At 38.8% G+C, this 19288-nt stretch overlaps 3 protein-coding genes across 3 annotated transcripts in view; 2 read left to right on the forward strand and 1 right to left on the reverse strand.

Annotated features, from left to right (window-relative positions):
• LOC146166814 (protogenin A-like) overlaps window positions 1-6099 on the forward strand; it is a 42037-nt gene extending 35938 nt beyond the window's left edge. The window contains exon 26 of the mRNA XM_083385026.1: window positions 278-6099. Coding sequence (XP_083241152.1) covers window positions 278-597 — 320 coding nt within the window. The 3' untranslated portion in view covers window positions 598-6099. The remainder of the gene's footprint in view (window positions 1-277) is intronic.
• Window positions 6100-6645: 546 nt separating this feature from the next.
• On the reverse strand, window positions 6646-12089 carry LOC146166815 (peroxisomal sarcosine oxidase-like). The gene is made up of 8 exons (XM_083390377.1): window positions 11962-12089; window positions 10971-11119; window positions 9704-9923; window positions 9013-9204; window positions 8232-8375; window positions 7794-7964; window positions 7360-7435; window positions 6646-7060 (listed from the first exon to the last, which is right to left on the reverse strand). Exons 1-8 carry the CDS (start codon window positions 12061-12063, stop codon window positions 6936-6938), a joined length of 1179 nt encoding a protein of 392 aa, XP_083246503.1. The 5' UTR covers window positions 12064-12089; the 3' UTR covers window positions 6646-6935.
• A 5927-nt stretch (window positions 12090-18016) lies between these two features.
• On the forward strand, window positions 18017-18364 carry LOC146166816 (guanine nucleotide exchange factor MSS4-like). Its single transcript, XM_083385037.1, has one exon. The coding sequence runs from the start codon at window positions 18017-18019 to the stop codon at window positions 18362-18364; it is 348 nt and encodes a 115-aa protein (XP_083241163.1).
• Window positions 18365-19288: the final 924 nt, after the last annotated feature.

Raw genomic sequence — 19288 nt, forward strand, 5'->3', positions numbered from 1 at the left:
GCAGAGTTACTCGCTCTGACGAATGTTGAGCTTAGTTCGAGTCACAGTTGTTCGAAATTTTGTATGTATTCTAATACTGGGTGTACTGTATTTCATTGCCCAAATGTAGATGGAGAGCTGCTGTTTAACTTTTTGCGCACCGAGTACTCAATCTATGCCTGCAAAATACAACGAAAGTAAAACGGTAAAAAACTCTTCGCCAAATGAAAATGTTTAAATCGACTTGTTTTTATCAAATCCGCTCCGCAATCTTAAACAACTCAACGTTCCCGAACAGAGCGCATCATGAACCAGTACACATCGAAACAGCGGGCCGACATCGGCGGAACAACGGCCGGCGCGCGCGATGACGTCAGCATTGCACCTGACGTCACGCCCGCCAATGACGTCACCGCGTCACTACCTCAACAGCGGGCCGGAAGTGCGACGAACCGCGACGCCTCAGAAGAAAAGTACTTTCAACTGGCCGGCGATGACGTCGACGCCGTTGCTTACCACCACCGACGCAGTGACGCAATAATCGAACGCGGTGTTACGTCACAATCCCCTGCTACCTCTCCGGCCGCCTCTTCTAGTATTACCTCGGTCCAGTGTTGAATGCACACGGCATGAGCGAACGAGGGGTAGCGACTTTTTTCGCGTTGGTGTTTTTTGGTGCGTTAACTGGTACGCGTCTCTCATTTGGAAAACACCATATTGTCGATAATTATTAATCAAACGCGTCGTCCATGGCTGCTCAAAACCGCAAGGCAATTTTCTTTTTTTCGATTTATAAATGAAACAAGGCGTTTTGCGTTTGGTCTTTTTCCCGTAGGAACAGATGTTCGTTGATAATTACCCTGTTCGCGCCCCTATAAGCCCTTTCCTCTGCAAAGCTGTAACCGCGCACAACACCTCTCACCCTATATTTGGTTTACTTTACACTTACCTGATTACATGCACTCTCCTTGTTATGAGCTGAAAATTAATCGAATCAAATTTGTCGTTCTTCGGAATGTCCGATTCATGTTTTATCCTGATACGACCTTTTGGCTTTTTTGGAAACCTTGCGGCGGTAACAAAAATATTCTCGGTTTAGGTTTTTGTTGAATTGCAGCATAAAAACAATGCAAATCGGTTTAATAGGCAACTATTTCCTTTATTGTTAAGGAACTTGTCTTCAGCTGTATACTTTTTGACTTTTTTAGACAGAAAAATATCTTTAAAATGCTTATCGATAACTAAAATACCAACAATAGTCGAGGATCGGATAAATTCTAACACCATACTTCGAACGATTTGTGGCATCAACGACAGATACAACATCATCGGATATCCAATGTTTTTGCGAAACGCAACTGTTTCTAATTAGATAAAAACTGAATCATGCACGCCCATTTTTCGAGTTTTCGCGGCGAATTTCCTGATCAAATATTTTCGCGCGAATCAACGACGTTTTCACTCTTTGCCGTTAACGGAAAATCACGTTTTAATTTTTAGGGCGTCAAGCGCGCACGTAAATCGTGTTTGTTTTGTTTTTATAGTTCTAGTTTTTAAATCATCGTTTTAATTCCTCCGTGAATTGGCCCAAACATAACCTACAATCGACTTTTTTCTCTACTTGATTAAAGCAGTATTCCGAGGACCATAGTGTGCAAGCGATTACCAAACAAAAGACGACCAGCCAAACCCTCAAATAACCCTCAAAATCGCATGCGCTGTATAATACAACAGCGCAAAAACCAAACAAGCAACGTCAAACCCTCGCCAAACCCGAATGCAATTTTTCGCCCCCCGGAAAATCCCGGTGACCACCACCTCTCTACGTTAATCTGCTCAGCGGCAATTTTAAAACACAGGGCGTAACTCAAAATAAAAACGAAAATCCTCGTCGCGAATCCTGTAGCAACTATGACCTCTTTTGGAGTTCGCTGACCTCAGTGAAGTCTTTAATAACGCGTCGTTGCGCCGCCAGTATTTCGACGCCCCCTCCACGCGCTGGGGGCCCCCGTACACCCCTCCTGGGGCCTTTTACCGCCCCACCCCGTTCCTCACACCGCAAAGAAAGACGAAACCTGTCCCGTTGTTCTTGTTGTTTTTTCGTTTGTTCGTTCGTTTGTTTTCTTTTCTACCCGCGTTCTTATGGTTGTTTTATTGTCCATGGTATGCGCCCATGACCTCAATTCATTCTCTCGTGTGTGTTTTTCTCGTGTTTTAAACGATCTTACGCGTCACCCTTTTGCTCTGTTTGCTGTTTTGCCCCCTTACCCTCTTTGACCCCCAACCCTCGCCCCGTGTACAAAAAGTTCCACATATTCTTTTCCGCGTGCCCGTTTACTCTTTTTCTATCTTCCCCCCTGTTCCTGTACTTTTAAAAATCGCCCGCTGGTTTCTGCTGTTCTGTTCTGTTGTTATTGTTGTCGTAGTCTTTCTTATCGCCTTTTGTCTTTGTGTTGATGTTGTTGTTGTTGTTGTTGATCTGTAGTAGCGCATTCAAGTTCCACCCACTACCTTTAGTTGTTGCTTTTCGGCGCGCAGCGAACTTTTCGCGCCTGTTCGCGTTATCTCGCAAACCTTTTCGCACACAATGCCCTCACGATTTTTTGCCGCCGCGTTAAAAAAGACTCCTTTTTACTCACAAACCAACAACAAGCCCCGCGCGTTTTAAAATTTTAAACCGTAGTTCCTCTCTCGCCACGCCCCTAACGAGTTCTTATTTCATGTTCATGTGTGTGTGATTGTGTTTTTTGCGCGCACCTCTGCTAAAAGCCGCACAAAATTGGCGCGCATACGCGTGTTTGCCTTTCACGCTCAATTCTGACCAATCAGGTGCTGTTTTGCGAGTTCCACTGAAGGCCCGCCGTCATATATACGATTGCCAACGGTCATTAAGATCTCACGTTTAGCCGCTAACACATGGCGAGGATTTCAAATGCTGGCCGATCTCAGCATGACGTACTTGCCGTGGCCACATTAGTTTCAGACTTTTCTTTGTTATGTTCCTTGCTTAAGTTTCAAGCCTCGCTAATAAGTTCAATTTTCTAACAGAGTTCGCTTTCTTTGTGCTCCCGACCCATACGTGCTCTATTTTCACCCTCACGCCTTTTGCAAGTGCAATCACTTTTCATGGTGCAGGTAGAATCAAACCGCTATCACGCCATACACGAAAAATCAGGTTTAGTCTCAAAATTTTACAATCAAAAAAAAATCTTAGAAAATCGTGTTAAAACCTTGCTATGTGTTATCTTGAAACAAGACTTAATACTCTCCCCCCAAATTGTCCTGTGAACCGCTGAGTAACGTAACAAGAACTAAAAATTAAACAAAACCCGCTCCAAGCTCGGCCGTTTTACGCAATGACGCCGTTGATTCGTCTTCGCTACGTTGACGTCACTCCTGAAGAGGCTTGCGAATTGTTTTGTCAATCAGCATACACGCGCCGTGCACGATCGTACAGTCCACGTTGAAAGTATACGTTTCCTCACAGGTGCTTCTTTCGAAAAGGTTCGCGGTTCGATTCCTGCCGGTTTTGTTGTCCTTTTTTTTGTTGTTGATCGAAAAATACACCAGGGTGGGTCTTTATAAACCGTATAAAATCAGCAACTTTCAATAGGCCCCTTTCGCAGCCCCCACCTCACCAACCTGGTCTCGGCTTTTTCGCCAAGTCCACTTTCACTGAATTTATTCAACCTCCACTAATCCCAAGGTTCGTGGTTCGATTCCCGGCGGTTCTCTTGACGGGTTCTTTGTTGTTTTTGTTGTGCGTATCGAAAGATTGGTGCTTAAAAAATATCTCAAAATAGTAATAATAGTGCATTTTCAAGACGTTCTGATGCGTTTCGAAGTACGCTGGTAACTCATGACGTAGGCTACCTGGTGGTGTAAATTTGTACATAACCTTGTTGATTTTTCGAGGGCTCCCTTTCTTCTCGAGCTAATTTTTGTGTCGCCACTTTCTCTCTCCCTTCTATTTTGCCCGCGGCGGCTTGCTGACAGTTCGTCTCTTCTCTCGCGCGCGCACACCTCTCTCATACTATTGCCATCTCAGGGATTCGTAGGGAATTCCAGTAGTAACCTCTCTCCTGTACGAACGTGAGCGTCCAACAAACTGGTCGCCCATGTTGTTATTTTGCATGCGTACACTTAAAAAAAAAACGAACAGCGTCGCCGGCTCCTTCTAGAAACCTCAAACGCCGCGCATGCGCAGTCCCATCGCCGACCTACTGTCTCCCCACGTTACAAGCCCCCCTTAGCGACGGCGGTCGTTTTATTTTGTTTAAAAGACGAGTAGTTTCGACTGCGTGTAGTATGATTGCTGTTGTCGTTTGTTGATGTTGTTATTGGTGCGGAAAACGAACTCTCTGAACGCAGATTTTTACGCGCGCTTTAGTTTAGCGCGTCGTCGAGCCCAAGATTTGCCGCAGCACAACCGCTAAAGTCCCCAACATTAGGCGCGCCCCCCGAAACCTCCAAACCAATTGACGGCCTCGACGCATTTTGCTACCCAGGTGTTGTGTCCAAAACGGTGCGCCGCGGGGCTTTCCCTCCATTTCCCCCACACCCGGGGGGTACCGGCTCTCAACAAACAAACGAGAAACAATCTCCCGCTTTTTTATCGAGTTGATCTACCTCCCTTTCGCGTGTGATTTAACATTATACTTTGCGCTCGCGCGCGTTTGTGTGTGCAAGTTGAAACCGGTGTAAAAAAATGCGCCGCCCCGAATATCCTCACCTTGTATTTTTCCTCGTCAAGTATCAAAAACACGAACGACCCAAAAAGACGCAAGAACTCGCCGCTTTACTTCGGCGGCAAAATCACCCTCGAATCGCCGCCGATTTTCGCCTCGTTTTTATGTTTCCGGCGACTGCCCAAGAGCGACGATCATCTAACTCGAAACCTCCCGACGTTTTTATCCAGTGCTTTTTTGTGCGCGTTTCCCCTTTTTTCACCACTCTGCTTTGGTACGCAATTCGCCCTGGTTGCCTCTCACGGCGCAGCCAGACACAGCATTCGTTTTTCTTTCTGTTCAGTCGCAAATTCACGTTAATCAGCAACGAGCTGATGTTCACGCCCAGCAGAGACAAGTAGATTGCCGTTAAATGACCTCAGAAATGTTCGAAACGGCGTTAACCTGACGTGTCTAAGTCAACTTTATTTTAACGATTCGAATACGACATTATTCATCTTTCGAAACAAATCATCTATGATATAAATGGATAGAATTTTTTGTTTCAACAACGTTTCTTAGTGCTGTACGAGCTTCAGCATATACTCTCTAGTCTACTCTTAAAACTCGGACCCTCACGTTTGTATTCGTAAGACCTGTTTCCTCTCAAACAAACCGATCTTAACAACCTGTGATCCTCGACGAAATGTGCTTTGCCGGGTATTTGTACATAGGCGATTGATTTACATTGGCCCGGTGGCACAGCTAGGAGCGAGTCAAACCTGGAGGGCAGCAAAAATTAATAAATATAAGGTAAAATACCTCGGCAGCTAATACACTCAAAACGTGTCGTGGTTCCCGCGGCCCTCTCACCCTTCTGCTCCACTGCGTCCCTGTATAAAAAACGTTCGTTTTTTTATCGTTCGTCTAGTTTTCGTGCCGTTAAGGTGGGCAAGAAAATAGAGCGAACCGTGATTTTCGGGCGGTTTTAGGAGCCTCGGTAATGTTGGATTCGAGGCGCGTGTCCGTTTCCAAGAGTACTTCGCTGGGCAATTGTTCGTAATTAGCGCTCATTTGTTCCGATTGATTGGGGCTCCAACGGTCGCCGACGCTTCCTAGAAATGCGGCGTTTGTTCAATACTCGTTGTTGCTTCGTTTGAAACGATCTGCGCACAGCACCATAGAGTGGAACTGCAGATTGTGTACATAGGCGCTCTCTCCCCTCCTGACCGTGCCGACGCCCCGACCAGGGCCTATATATTAAAGTCTGCTCGCTGCAACCACAAAACACGGCTTCTACATGTTCGCCCGCCCTTTGCTCTGTCTCTCTGCTGGGCCGCCGTTCCGCGTTGAAGCGTTAACAATAGTTGTGCCATTGCCTTATACCTCAACCCTTTTTTACACTTGTCAACGTGTAATGTATGTGTCGTACCTCGGAAACTTAACACTATCGAATTTGTACACTGCATTCGATTGCTGCTGATTTGTCTGGTTCTAGTTTTAGTTGAGATTTTTTTGTTTATAGGTAGACTTTTTGTATATAGATTAATGGAATGCTTTTAGTCAAATTAATTATTTTAGGTAAGCAGAATTTTTTTTATAGCCATTAAAATAAATTTTCTAACTCGAGGTGTTTTTGGTTAGCCGACAGATTTTGTTTGTAATTTATATTACATTTTAGGGCATCTACAATAAAGATCCTAATAGCCGTGATGTCAATATAGTTTGTCTTTGTACAGTGCCACCTGATTACCCTATTCAGATTTAGACAAATATGGCCATTTACAAAGACTAAAAGAGAGTTGTATACCACAAAAAATGCAAAAAGATGTCGGAATAATTAGTACCCTCAGGGGTTTTTCTTTGTATTGCAAATTTTATTTTAGGTGGCCTGTGGCAATAGTAGCCCAGTATCACTGTTTGAATAAATAACGATTCTTTTTTGTTAAACTAGATTTACAATCTTGTTGAATAGAAGTGGCAGGAGCCATTAACTAATTCCCTAACCAGGCGCTTCTACGCTATATATTGTAAACTTGCGTGAATAATAACTTTGGAAAAATCGGGTTACGATCACGAACTTAGATTTTGATAAAGAAAGATTTTAAACAGGAATAATCAAAGCAACATAAAACTAAAACCGTACAAAGCAAAATAAAGTGGTGTTTGCAATTGCATAAACAGCGCTATCAAGGAAATTAAACAAAATCAGTTACAAATGAACTTCCAAGTAAAAGACCTTCTGCGAAAATATTGCAGCGAAAACAAAAGTTAAATTATTTTTAAAATTTACAATTTGCTGTTTGTGGTTACGGAATACTGTAGAGAAAAATGTCCTAAAGGGTCCTTGTTATAGTCCGTGGCCAGATCGGCCAAAATCTGGCCAAGAACCGGCGACGGCCCGAAGGCATGACCTGAAAAGAGAAAAATGTGTAAAGAAAGCAGATTTAATATAGATATCGAAACTACCTCGTACAGCAACGATTTGACTAATTCCCACTGATCTCTATGACATAAGTGGTTGTGTTATCCATGTTTCATAGAAGTCAGTAATAATACCACTAAAAACTGCAAAATAAATGTAGGGATTTTCTATAATTTAGCAATGTTAACCTGTTTACAACCATAGCTCCCAATAGTTCCTTTAACAAACAAAAATAGGCCTACCCTTGTTTTGCTTTGCGCACGTGTTAAAAGCATTTATGTGTCTTACCTGATCCAGCCGTCCCGATAATGACATTTCGGTGCATGGGATGTCGATCAAGAATAAAATCTGATCCTGCGGTCATCTGAAGGTGGCAAAAAGCACGTTGAAAATATAAACCAGTAATTTTAACAGAGTATATCCAGTGATTTTCGAGAAATATTTGTAATTAAAAGTCCTCTTCGTATTATACAAAGAGACACACGCACAAATATACTTGAAAGCCAACTATTCATTAGTTAACCGATAACTGTGGTACTTACATAATGCCTACAGTTACTAGCCCTGGTTACTATTAACGTGATGTTTAAAAAAACGTGTATTTCTTGCCTACGTGTACCACAACATAAAGAAGTATGAGAATCATTGGCGTAAGCGCACAAGTAGAATTTTGTTTCTGGTAAATGGCAACCTAGTGAATTTAAACCATTTTAATTCCTTACTGTTTGTATGCACGTCTCTTGAAGCGACGATTCTGGTACAAGAAACGGAAAATGCTTCTTGACCATTCCCTTTAAAATTTGAAATCTTTCCTCATCTTTTTTCTGCTCGTCAGCCGAGAGAGGCAAATCTCGGTAATCCGGATCGGTTTGGGTTCGATAATGGTAACACATCTTAATTAACATAAAAAACATTAAAAGAAAATTATAAAAAGTTAAAAATTGACAATTTATATTGCCATCGGTGGCCTAAAAATATTACCTGACGTCAAGCACTAACAAAATGATTTTAGAATTCAGTTCAGAAAAAGGCAACAATCTTATACAGTACGGTACACGGGTAGTGGTCCGCAAATTTATTTCCAATTTACCGCCATTTGCTTTTCAAAGAGAGTTTGAAACTTCGTCACGCTCTTTCAGTTAAATGTATCACAAGCCAACCTTAACAAGACCAGGATACTCGTATGACGAAATGGAGTATAGATGGTATTCCGAAAAGTAGAAGAGCATCGGCGGAATCTTTGGCGTTTCTGGATTCAGTTCTGGCTCAATTTGCTTCCAGTAATGGGTAACAACTCTTTTGGTCTGAAACATGTTCAATTTGTTTAATAAAGAAACAGTACCGACAAATCCTGAAACAAGCAATTTACAACTTATTAAAACCATATCCTTTTTTTTTCAATTTAAATTTTGTACCCAATTTCACAGAACTTAAGTCCGGAAGTCAATTTCAAGTAAAGTCCTTGTAATAAAAATTAAACGTTTAACAACTAAAATTGGCAAATTGGTCCGGTTATTAGCAATACCCTCTACTAAAAACAACAAAAACCCAACATTTGCAAGCAAAATGTTTTACGTGCAAACTTAAGATAAATACCTCAATTTTGTATTTAAAAATGCTTAATGAACACTTCATTTCAACACAAGTCTTTTTTTACTTTATTTCAAGTCTTTTAAAAATACTTAAGTCAAGTCAAGTCAAGTCATTTTTCCAATGGACTCAAGTCAAGCCATTTAAAAACCGTACTTAAGTGCAGTTAAGTCAAGTCATTGACTTAAGTCATTACAACACTGGAAATTCGTGCTATTGTCATTAATATTAAATTATAAATAGCAACCAACGGAAATGGTTTGTATTGGTTTGTGGGCGAAAAGTCGGACACAACTTTTTGATAATTAGCAAATTCCGCTTTGTGAGACAACGCATCCATACATCACGTACTTCAACTGGTAGATTTAAATCCAACTTCTTAGCCAATTCGTTACTCCACGCCCCACAAGCCAGAATAGCGTTTTCGGCAGAGTATAAACTCCCTTGTTGTGTTTTGACTAGCACCTGTCTGTCGTTGACCACATCGACCTTCACGACTTTTACTGTGTCCTGAAGAGTGCCTCCAAGTTTCACGAACTCGTCCTAGTTTAACAAATACAAAGATGCCTTGTCAGGTAAGTTACGAAAACGCAAGAATATGCCTGCCGATGCAAAAATAATCCTGCCGATGCAAAATATCCCTGCCGATGCAAAATAATTTTGTACGTTTTTGTCTATTTAAATATTTGGTTATGGACTTCACATCCAAATCAAGCACCAAGCAAAAGTAAAAATAAATGCAAAACTTATACACTGCAAAGCAGCGTGATACAATTTGGAATTAATAAGAAACTTAGTTTATTTAGATTTCAGATTTTTTGTTTGTTGTTTAACCAAATCTATTCTAAACGATTCTTTACGTTCACAATCAGGTAAATAAAAAATAATTTTTTAATAAACTGACATTTATATTTTCACAAGAAGTCTATCCTTTAAAGTTTAAAGTTAAACCAAGAGTTTATTTTTGGCATTTTACTGTCTCTAAAATTCTAAAAGTGTCCGATTTTAAAATAACGTATCATGGCAGTATTTGTTGACTCACGTGCAAATGTCGAATGCACTTGTCGGCCTTAAAAATGACTCCGTTACTCTCGCTAAAGAGATCGTAGTCGTCGTCAAAATCCAGGCCGGGAAAAGCGCGCGATATTGCCTTGCCTCTGTAAACCTCGTACTTTTGGTTGTCCTCAGTCAGCTGCGATGTGAGTTGTTCAAATAGCTGACTGTTGGTCGACCGTTCGCAGATCGTCAGGCAACCGGTGCGCCTGTTTTTATTACAATCTTTGTAAATGGCCCTATTTAATTCTATTTAGGGTAATAAGATAACACTATAAAAAAAGTTGTATTGAATTCTCAAAAGCTTTCGCATAACCGTGCTTCACCAGCCTGTTTTACTACGTTTGCGTAGAGGTGAAAGGCGTGTAAGCTGTGTTTTGGAAGCAAGTCGTAAAGGAAATAGTGCACACCGAGGAACTATTTTCAAACTCGTAAAGTAATACATTACGGGAGGTTTACAAACGGTTAATTTTTCTCAGTTCTAAAATCAACTAATTGAATATTTACGTTTTGTGAATCTTTTTACGTTTTGTGGTATGCTTATGTTTTGCCAAGTGCCATGGAATCTTTTCAGCCTAGGGGTCCCTTTTATGCACAGCCTAGCGCTCTGTGGACTCAGACTCTCTACAAAGTACGATTTCTGCCCAATTGTTTATAGTCAATGCAATTTTAGAGATGCTAAGGTTTACTTTTTGCGCATTCGTTTTTACATGATATCGGTGCAGTCAATAAGCGGTTGAGATAGAGTGTTAATCCTTTTTTGCGCCCAATGACTTTAGTATACATTTAAGGTTAAACGTATGGCCAACTGAAACCAAATAAACGCTTCCACTAACTTTACTTTACTTGCATAATTGCACATCCAATCGTTCTAGATTGACACGCTTCTAATTAAGATTACTTGAAAAATGACATTGGGCTATGTCGTAACAAAATGACGTAATTTTTACAACCCCCAAACAAAAAGCATTGATCCGCCCATTATTCGAAACAACATAACACTTACCAGGCTAACAAAGCTAAAATTTGAACGAACTCTTAACAAATATTTGCATACAAAATTAGTTAAAAAATTCTTTATAACAAAATAATCCAACAAAAACACTTTTAACGTTAGGTAATTTTTACTATAGTGTTTATGATCGCAGGTGTAGATTGGCAAATTATTAATCAGGACTAGACTATGAGAAAACCAAGATGTCCGCGATTCAAATAAGGTGTAGAACCACTGTTTTAGGCAAAGGTAGTCGACTTACAGCATCAGCTTTATTCCGCATTCACGCTCCAGTTTCTCCCAATTCACTATAGCCTCTGGAACCAGGTCACTACAGCTCTTCTTGCGATGGGACCTCTTCATCATCCGAGAGTGGCCTCCCGAGCTCCCTCTGGTGTGGGGCAAGGGAAACTGACCCCAGGTAAAGTTCAAAGGTTAATTTGACTACATTGGACAGTAGTGAATTTGAGGAAACTCAGTGAATATGCTGTTGCTGCCAGGCATTTTTTCAATTGTAAAATTATTCTTCAGGCAAAATTTTATTAAAGTACCAACGTTTCGACCACCTATTCGGGCAATCTTCTTCAGGGCAATATAATTGCAACTATAGCGGAAAAAATACATAATACCAGACAAACAATAAAACATAAAAAAAAACAACAATGAATCATGTTCTAAACCAGCACTAGGCGACAAAAAACGAAATAAACATTTATGAAACTCAGTTGAAGCAAGTTGTTTGGATAAGTATGTAGTGAAAAAGCAGAGTTGTAAACAAATTATTTTGAAATATCCTAATCAAGTAATTTGAGAAATAACGTACATTCAAATCATGTCTTTTCAAGAAATAACAAGTTAAGACTAGTCCAAGTCACCAGTTGCCCACGTCAAGTCCCAGTCAAGCCCATGTCAGAGCAACTCATTTCTAAATTAAATCACTAATATAAAAATTAAACGATAAAGAAATAAATATGGTAAATGCGTCGAGTTGTGAGTAATATTTCGAGAAATTCGTCCAAAAGGCCGAAGCCAAGTCAAGCCTGACCCAGGGGGGCACGCGGCCAGCATGCCCTTAAACTATATGGTTTGTCAATTTTAATTACCTAATGCAAAACAATGTTCGCTTGCGCGGTTCACCAGCCTAAAGTCGTAGATTTTACAGCGCGCCTTTTTAGATTACTTAAATTATGATGTCGAGACAATAAAATATAAAGCACTGTGCGTAGTATACGTACGAACAGTCGAACACTCACCTGGTCAAGAAGCAGCACTTTCCGTCCTCGCTTTGCCAAATGATAAGCGGTCCATGATCCAATGATTCCGGCTCCCACCACGACGTCGTCGTACTTGGCCATTTTATCCGAGATTTTCACTGCCCTAAGTATTCTACGCACAGCACAAGGTTATGACTGGTAAAATCCACTGGATCGAAAAGGAAGGTTTCGCTGCGAACGACCGGGTTTCTTGTGACATGCTCGGAGTGTTGATAACAGGGGCGGATCTAGGAAATTTGTTTTTGTTTGAGGGGGGGGGGGGACTTTTCAATATTTTCAGAGATGACGTCACAAAGTTACGTCATGCCTTGACGTAACAAGGTTACTCAAATATGTGCAGTCACAAAGTTACATCTAAACGTCTCGTCAGAAAACTAACCTTATGGACTCAACACAGTTCGTTTTTTAGTTAAAACAGGAAAAAGGGCAGTACGGTGGGTCCATGGCCACGTGCCCATTTAAAAGACTAAATAAATAGATCGACCAATTTGGAATTTTTCACGCAAACAAGGCAAGACTAGAAATATTATCCGAGGTGAGGTTACAAATCACTACCTCACACTTGGACCGTCGTATAGGAGCTAGTCCAAAAACACCAATAACAGCTTTGCTCGCTACATCTTGTAAGTGCAAACAATTCTATATTGACGACCTGTAGTCCTACCTTTTTAAGTCAATAAATGATACAGATAAACACTTGTATAACAACTGTGGTCTGAAACTGCGATCTTTTTAGGACTCTTTTTATCTGTTTACACGCAATTAAATTTTGTAGCTAAAAAAACTAAACAACTTCTATTGCGTCTATTTCCCCTTAATTTATATTCTTTTCAGTCTAAACATTTGTAAAAACGCTATCTAACCGCCTACTACACTTCCTGTTTATCATTAATAGCCACAGCATTTGGGCTTATAATTGAAATCGTTGCGATACATAAGTGCGTTCGCCGCAATGTTACCGAAAGTTTTATACTTGCGCTATTATAAAGGTAAATTTTAATAAAGACAAATTAAGACAACAAAACACTGCACCAAAGCAGAAGTTTTGACTGCATGCCAAACCTATTACTTTTGTATAATATTAAAAACTTTTTTGTTGAAAGTAATATTCCGACTACAATGCTATGAATACGTTTATATACACTACAATACAGCAATGGTTTTAAATATTTATACTCAGGCAAAAACAGAAGCTATCCACACACTCGAAACCCATAAAATACTATTGTAAAATATTGACATTTTCATCCCTATTGGTTTTGCACTGAATAAATTATTCTTGGCTGCTGGCAGGCAACCTAGTACAAAACACAACTGTCAGATTTAATTTTCTGAATGCTGATTTTTTTAAGATTTGTCAAGTGTGTGGCATGCGAAAAACGTTTTGGAGCACTGCACTAGATCAATATGTTTACCAACCTTTTTTGCGACCACAAAGCGTAACTGACACTCAACCTTTTATAAGGTAACAAAACACAAGACAAAAAGCGTAAATAAGTTTGAATTAAACGAACGTGCAGGGCTGTATTGCTCTAGGGCTAGGCTACACGTTGTATTATTTCGCAGTAACCGCAGGTTGCGGAGCACTGCACTAGATCAGTGTTAATTTACCAAACTTTTTTGCGGCGACCATGTAACTAATATAAACCATGCCTTCGTATCGTATATGTCCTACAGTTTCTTAAATTTTAAGGAAATCTTATTTTGGACAGCTCTTAACTCATCTAAAGGCCCGTTTACACTACAGCTGCACCGAGCTGAGCAAAGCGTAATTTGCATTAAATTCTATCGTGGCGAGCGTTTCACGCTTTGCTAAACTCTAGCCCGGTGCAGCAGCTGCAGCTAGCTTAAAGTTACGCTTTGCTAAACTCAAGCCCCGTGCAGCTGGAAAAAATACGCTTTGGAGCGATTTTCACGCTTTGCTAAACTCAAGCCCAGTGCAGCTATAGAAACAAGTTACGTTTTGGGGCGATTTTTACGCCCAGCGCAGCTCACTGCAGCTGTAGTGAAAACAATTTCACGCCCAGTGCAGCTTAGCTACGCTCACTGCAGCTGTAGTGAAAACAATTTTACGCCCAGTGCAGCTCAGCTCCTCTCAGTGCAGCTGTAGTGTAACCGGGCCTTAACCATGTAACTCGGCGACCTAATCAAATTAAACAGCCAATTGGGTCGCTAGCCATAAGTTCAGAAACACTGCACTAAACAAACGCCTGCTTTACATGTTGCAGGGCTGTATAGCTCTAGACTGCATGCTAAATTGTTGAGCAGTTAGCTGAACTACAGTGCCTAATCGTTGATTAAATATTGATATAACACTAGTCTGGGGAAACTGTTTGCGACATCGCTAAACATTGTTTACAGGAAATTGCGATTTTCGCACTTGAAGTGATATGTGCTTTAAATGCTAGCTTTTAGGAAGGAAGGGAGGGGGTATACAACACACAGTTAGCCGAATTAATTTCTCTATTTCATTCGAATTGCTAATATTCATTTCGATTAACAACTGTTGGAATTCTAGCTAGTGTTTTCTAAATAATCCATTATCGTTTGATGTTAATTTGGCCAGTGCATTTCCTAAAGAAGGCCAGTTTCAAGCTTGAAAAAAATTTGCATTTAAATTTTATTGCGTCAGACTAATAAACGAACAAAGCAGAAAACTCTCGCTTTCCAAATTTTTATGTTACAAACAACAGCAGTTACAAATTCAACGGTTTAACCATTACACAAAACAGTTACTTGCACAAAAACCATTGAAAATAACTTCAGAAATTAAATCGCATTATGAGTAGGCTAATTAGGCCTACCCCTAATTATGTGTTATACACCATTTTAGGAAAGAATTTGTTATCAAATACCACTTAATTTTAGCAATAATATAAAATTCAAGGGTCTTTTCGGTCTGTATGTAGCATTCGGGCAACGCTTGATTATAATAATATTTTTTTTGTAAATTTCTCTAAATCAGTGGTTTTCGAAATTCCATGCACGATGGAGACTTTTCAGAAAAATTCGTCTCAAAACGCCACATGGAAGTATCCAAAATTTAAATGAAACCACAAATTTGAATTGAACTGATGAAATTAGGAAATATTAATTGCTTGTGGCCCCCCGAAAACTGCTCGGTGGTCCTAGGGGAGTCGAGGACCTCACTTGAGAAACCCTGGTCTCAATGTTATTATTTTACGCGAAGATCTCTCATATTACAACCAAAAGGGGCTAACCACTCTGAAACCAAGAGTTACATGTCTTGCTTTGTTAACTGCAAAGAGCAACACAAAATTAATACTGTAGGCTACATCCTAAAAATCACAAATACAAGCATGAACGTAAGAGCTGCATAGAACTGGTTGAAGGGTCGCATTCTGCTTTTCCGTAAAAATTTCTTGGAAAATATTGTGTGGTGACTAGCTTCTGGTGCTAAAGTGCATCAATTTAGTTGGTTTCGCACGACTCTTTTGGATCCAGTATTGGACGTATAGCAAGATTATCACAATAAGAACGGACTCTGAATTAAGTTGTAGTACTATCGAGACAAAGAGGCTATATAACCTCTTTGTATCGAGATGAGTAAAATAAAAATAAATGTCTACTTATTAACATTACTGACGTCTTTGTTGAGATTTCTATGACATGTATTCTGTAACGAATAAGACACTAAATACTAAAGGATTTTGCAACGGTATATTTTACACATCTTTACATGGTTGGGTATATCTAAGTTGCCCTAGTGTAGCCTACTACAAATAGGTGTATTTGTATATTATTTAAAATTGGTATTTTGTTTTATTTTATTTATCTTTGTGATCCATGTGAAACTTTGATATGACTTTTGGTTGACTTACTTTGCAATCCTACTTGCTTGACGTTTATTGTTAAAAGTGAGCCTTACTATTTTATTGCAATTTATGTTTGTAATTGTGAGGAACTGTCTTGCACTGTTACAAAGTACTATACGATATAAGTTATCGAGAAAATATACGAAATACGCTAAGTGTAGTGAGATTGCGAACTTTAGATGTGCAAAAAACTTTGATTGTATACCTGCAGAACTAAAAATTACCAAAGTGAAGCATGATGCAGTTCGAAGTTTCATCGTGTATAATATCGGGTAATACTAATTTACGGAATGATGAATGGTCGGAACGCTCACTAATTTAAGTGTTACCCCGTTAAAACAATTATTAAACCAACGCACAATATTTGGGTTAAGGTGGGGGTTAGCGTTTGGGTGAAGGTGGGTCAAGTGTTATTATATTTAAGAATAATACTGTCAGCGTTCCGACCATTCCGACCATTCATCATTCCGTAAATTAGTGTTACCCTATAATATCTCCGAAAGTCACGTTTAAATTTTAAGGCTGAATATTAATATTCACAAATATAAACATTTTATTAGTTTTTTTTATAAAATTCTGATTGCTTAATAAAATATGTCGCACTAAGTAATGTGTTGACTAGGGTTCCTCTTTTTTCCGGATTTTTCCAACATTCCCGGAGAGGAACCCTAATGTTAACGTCTATGAAGTTTTTAACGATTATTCTTAACTTATTCCCTAATAACTAGCAGTTGAGTCTAAAAAGACAAAAGTGACTCACATAGGGTCATACCTATACATAAATATGAATATTAGTTTTTTTAGATAAAAGTCTGATTGCTGGCTAAATTAGGTTGCTACTAGTTATGTGTAAAAATTTCTAATCGACTTTGTTTATTTCCAGATATGTATTACTTAAAAAAAAATTTTCAGCTGCGAGCTTACCTTTGGTCTTAAAATTTGCGCTGGTCTAGAATCCCACCACAATTATTTTACAATGACGGACTAGTTGTCAAAATTGAAATTGCAAGGAAAACTAATCTAGAAGTATAGCATTATATCCAATATTTTGGTGAAAACTACCATGAAATGCAGACTGGAAACAGATTATTCTAAAGAGGTCTCCTATATACAGTCCATGCATTGGCCGCGAAGGTTTTAAGTAGGGTTGGGCATTTGAGCAGTCAAATAAAATTCGGTCAATTGACCGGTCAAATACTCGTCAAATAGGTCAAATATTGGTCAAATACTACGCACACTATCTAAATGCAATTGAAGTTAAAAATAAACCTTGGTTTTAACTTTAAATGAATATATGAACAGTTTGGCTCAAGTGCAATAGTTTGTAAAACTAAAACAATTATTTTTTGACTATCAATAAGAATTTTTGCAAAACCATGCACATTTTGCAAGCAATACTATAGCAGTACTGTAGGAATTTTTACCACTACTACAAAAGTTAAGCCAACAAGTTTATTAACGAAATTTAAGAACAAGTAAATGCATCAGTAAAAAAGTATTTTCACTTCTCGTCACAACTTTTGTCACTCTCTAAATTTTCCATATTATCACCAGGGTCCACTGGGGACAAGGGATTTGGTTCTTCTAAATTTCTAAGTAGCCTAAGATTGTGGTATAGAACCAACTAGTGTTTCTTTTTATGACAAGCGTGATATATCATATACATGCATTTATTCTAAACAAAATAAATCTACTTTGCTATTACAAACACTTTGTTACTACCACAGAGCATGTGTTTGCATCAGGTAAACCCTACGATTTTATATTTGAGTTCTCCCAAAAAGTTACAATCATGATAATTAAAAACTCAAATCACAAAACAACCCTAAAAAAATTTACACTATTTGAATCCAATATGAGTATTTTACCGGTTAAATAAAGAGCGGTCAACTTGACCGTACTGTATTTGACCGGTCAATTGACAGGCTTGCTAACCCTAGTTTTAAGCAACATTAAAGTTGTACTAAAATCTAACAACGATGATCTACAGTCATTTGAATATCACTGTTTTTTAACTATAATTGCAGGTTAGAAACAGCCTGGTGAAAAGGCTAAACAGAACACCAGCTTCTTAAAATTATTTTTTTGCCATAGAGCTCTAAAGCTCATCTAAAAGTAAAAGTATTTATTTCACACCCCTGCTCTTTTTGTAATAAATTTACTTGCTGTAGAAACATTAAAATAGCAAATCTGAAAAAATGTCAACAGAAGTAAAGAAAAACTGTGGCCTGATAAAGTGTGAAAAATGCGGCTCAATTGTATTGCAACCGAACACGGCCACTTGGAAGGAGGTTAAGGATGGAATCTTCCTGCCACCCATGAACAAGACTCACGGAGAAGGAACAACAGACTTTGAATTTTGGACAGTGACTGACATGTTTTCATTTGAAAACGTCGGTTTTTGCAACACGGTCAAGGATGTGAAATACTTGGCTTGTGCAGACTGCGAAATCGGTCCGATTGGTGCCCACTTTTTGAAGGATAAAAATATGTTTTACGTTTCACCACAAAGGGTGGATGTGGTTGAAGCTGATAAAAGTGTTTGACCCATGGGGTGAATGCTTATTCCTGAAAAGTAATGGGTTAACCAAATTAGCAACTGTTGGCTTATGTTTCTTGAGGTGCAATATTCATCACCAGTGAAATTGTTCCGTTCTCTGACCTAGATTGAATTGAACCATTAACAGTCTGTATTTGCCTGTGTATGTTTGGTTTGATAAACTTTACAATCCTATCTTGCTGTACTTGACGGACACAAAATTTCAATCTTGTTGTTATTTTAGAAGCATAACAATTATGGCCACTGTGTTTACCTATACAACTATTATTTTATTAAAAATGTTCACATTTTTTTATATGAATAAAACTATGTGAGATAAGAAAAACAATGCTTGTAATTCTACAGAAAGACAATGTTTTCATGTGTTGTTTACAAGTTATTAATTGAATGTTGTCTAACTGTACTTTGATCTATGTTGTTTGTGATAGAACTTGTTAACGCTTGAATTTCTTTGCTTTGTTTAGCGATCGTATAAAAACAGCCCCCCAAAAAAATTGTGTTCCACTGGCATTACCAAAATTAAGAATTTTTGAATAACATATTTCTAAAAAATGCATCACTTGTGGTTGGCAATAAAGCTTTATAACAATTTGGAAAGTCCAGAAATAGGTAATTCGGCCCACTTCAAAGAGGCATTTTTAAGTCCTTATTTTTATCCTCATTAACATCAATTTTACTGAAGACACATCTAATTATTTATTGCTTAGAGTGATGTTGATTTATTAAATCTTCTTGGTGTATGACAGTTAACTGTCAAACCTAAATGTACATGAAATTATTTGCTTTTTTAATATTTGGTACTTTTATTTAAATTTGATATTTGTCAAACATATGGATAGGTTTGTTTTAGTGTTACAACCTTCCTGTCAAATTATTTGTGAACTAAAATTTGTTTAAATAAGTCTTATTA

Source organism: Ascidiella aspersa, chromosome 1, assembly GCF_963924565.1.
Source record: "Ascidiella aspersa chromosome 1, kaAscAspe10.2, whole genome shotgun sequence".
NCBI lineage: Eukaryota > Metazoa > Chordata > Ascidiacea > Phlebobranchia > Ascidiidae > Ascidiella > Ascidiella aspersa.

Bases quoted from the DNA above. Each gene is read 5' to 3' on its own strand.
- LOC146166815 (XM_083390377.1), bottom strand. From the start codon at position 12,063: ATGGCCAAGTACGACGACGTCGTGGTGGGAGCCGGAATCATTGGATCA. The intron at 8,376-9,012 runs GTACGTGATGTA...AACATGTTTCAG, and splicing joins ATTTAAATCTACCAGTTGAA to ACCAAAAGAGTTGTTACCCA. The intron at 7,436-7,793 runs GTAAGGAATTAA...TGCCACCTTCAG, and splicing joins AAGAGACGTGCATACAAACA to ATGACCGCAGGATCAGATTT.
- LOC146166816 (XM_083385037.1), top strand. From the start codon at position 18,017: ATGTCAACAGAAGTAAAGAAAAACTGTGGCCTGATAAAGTGTGAAAAA.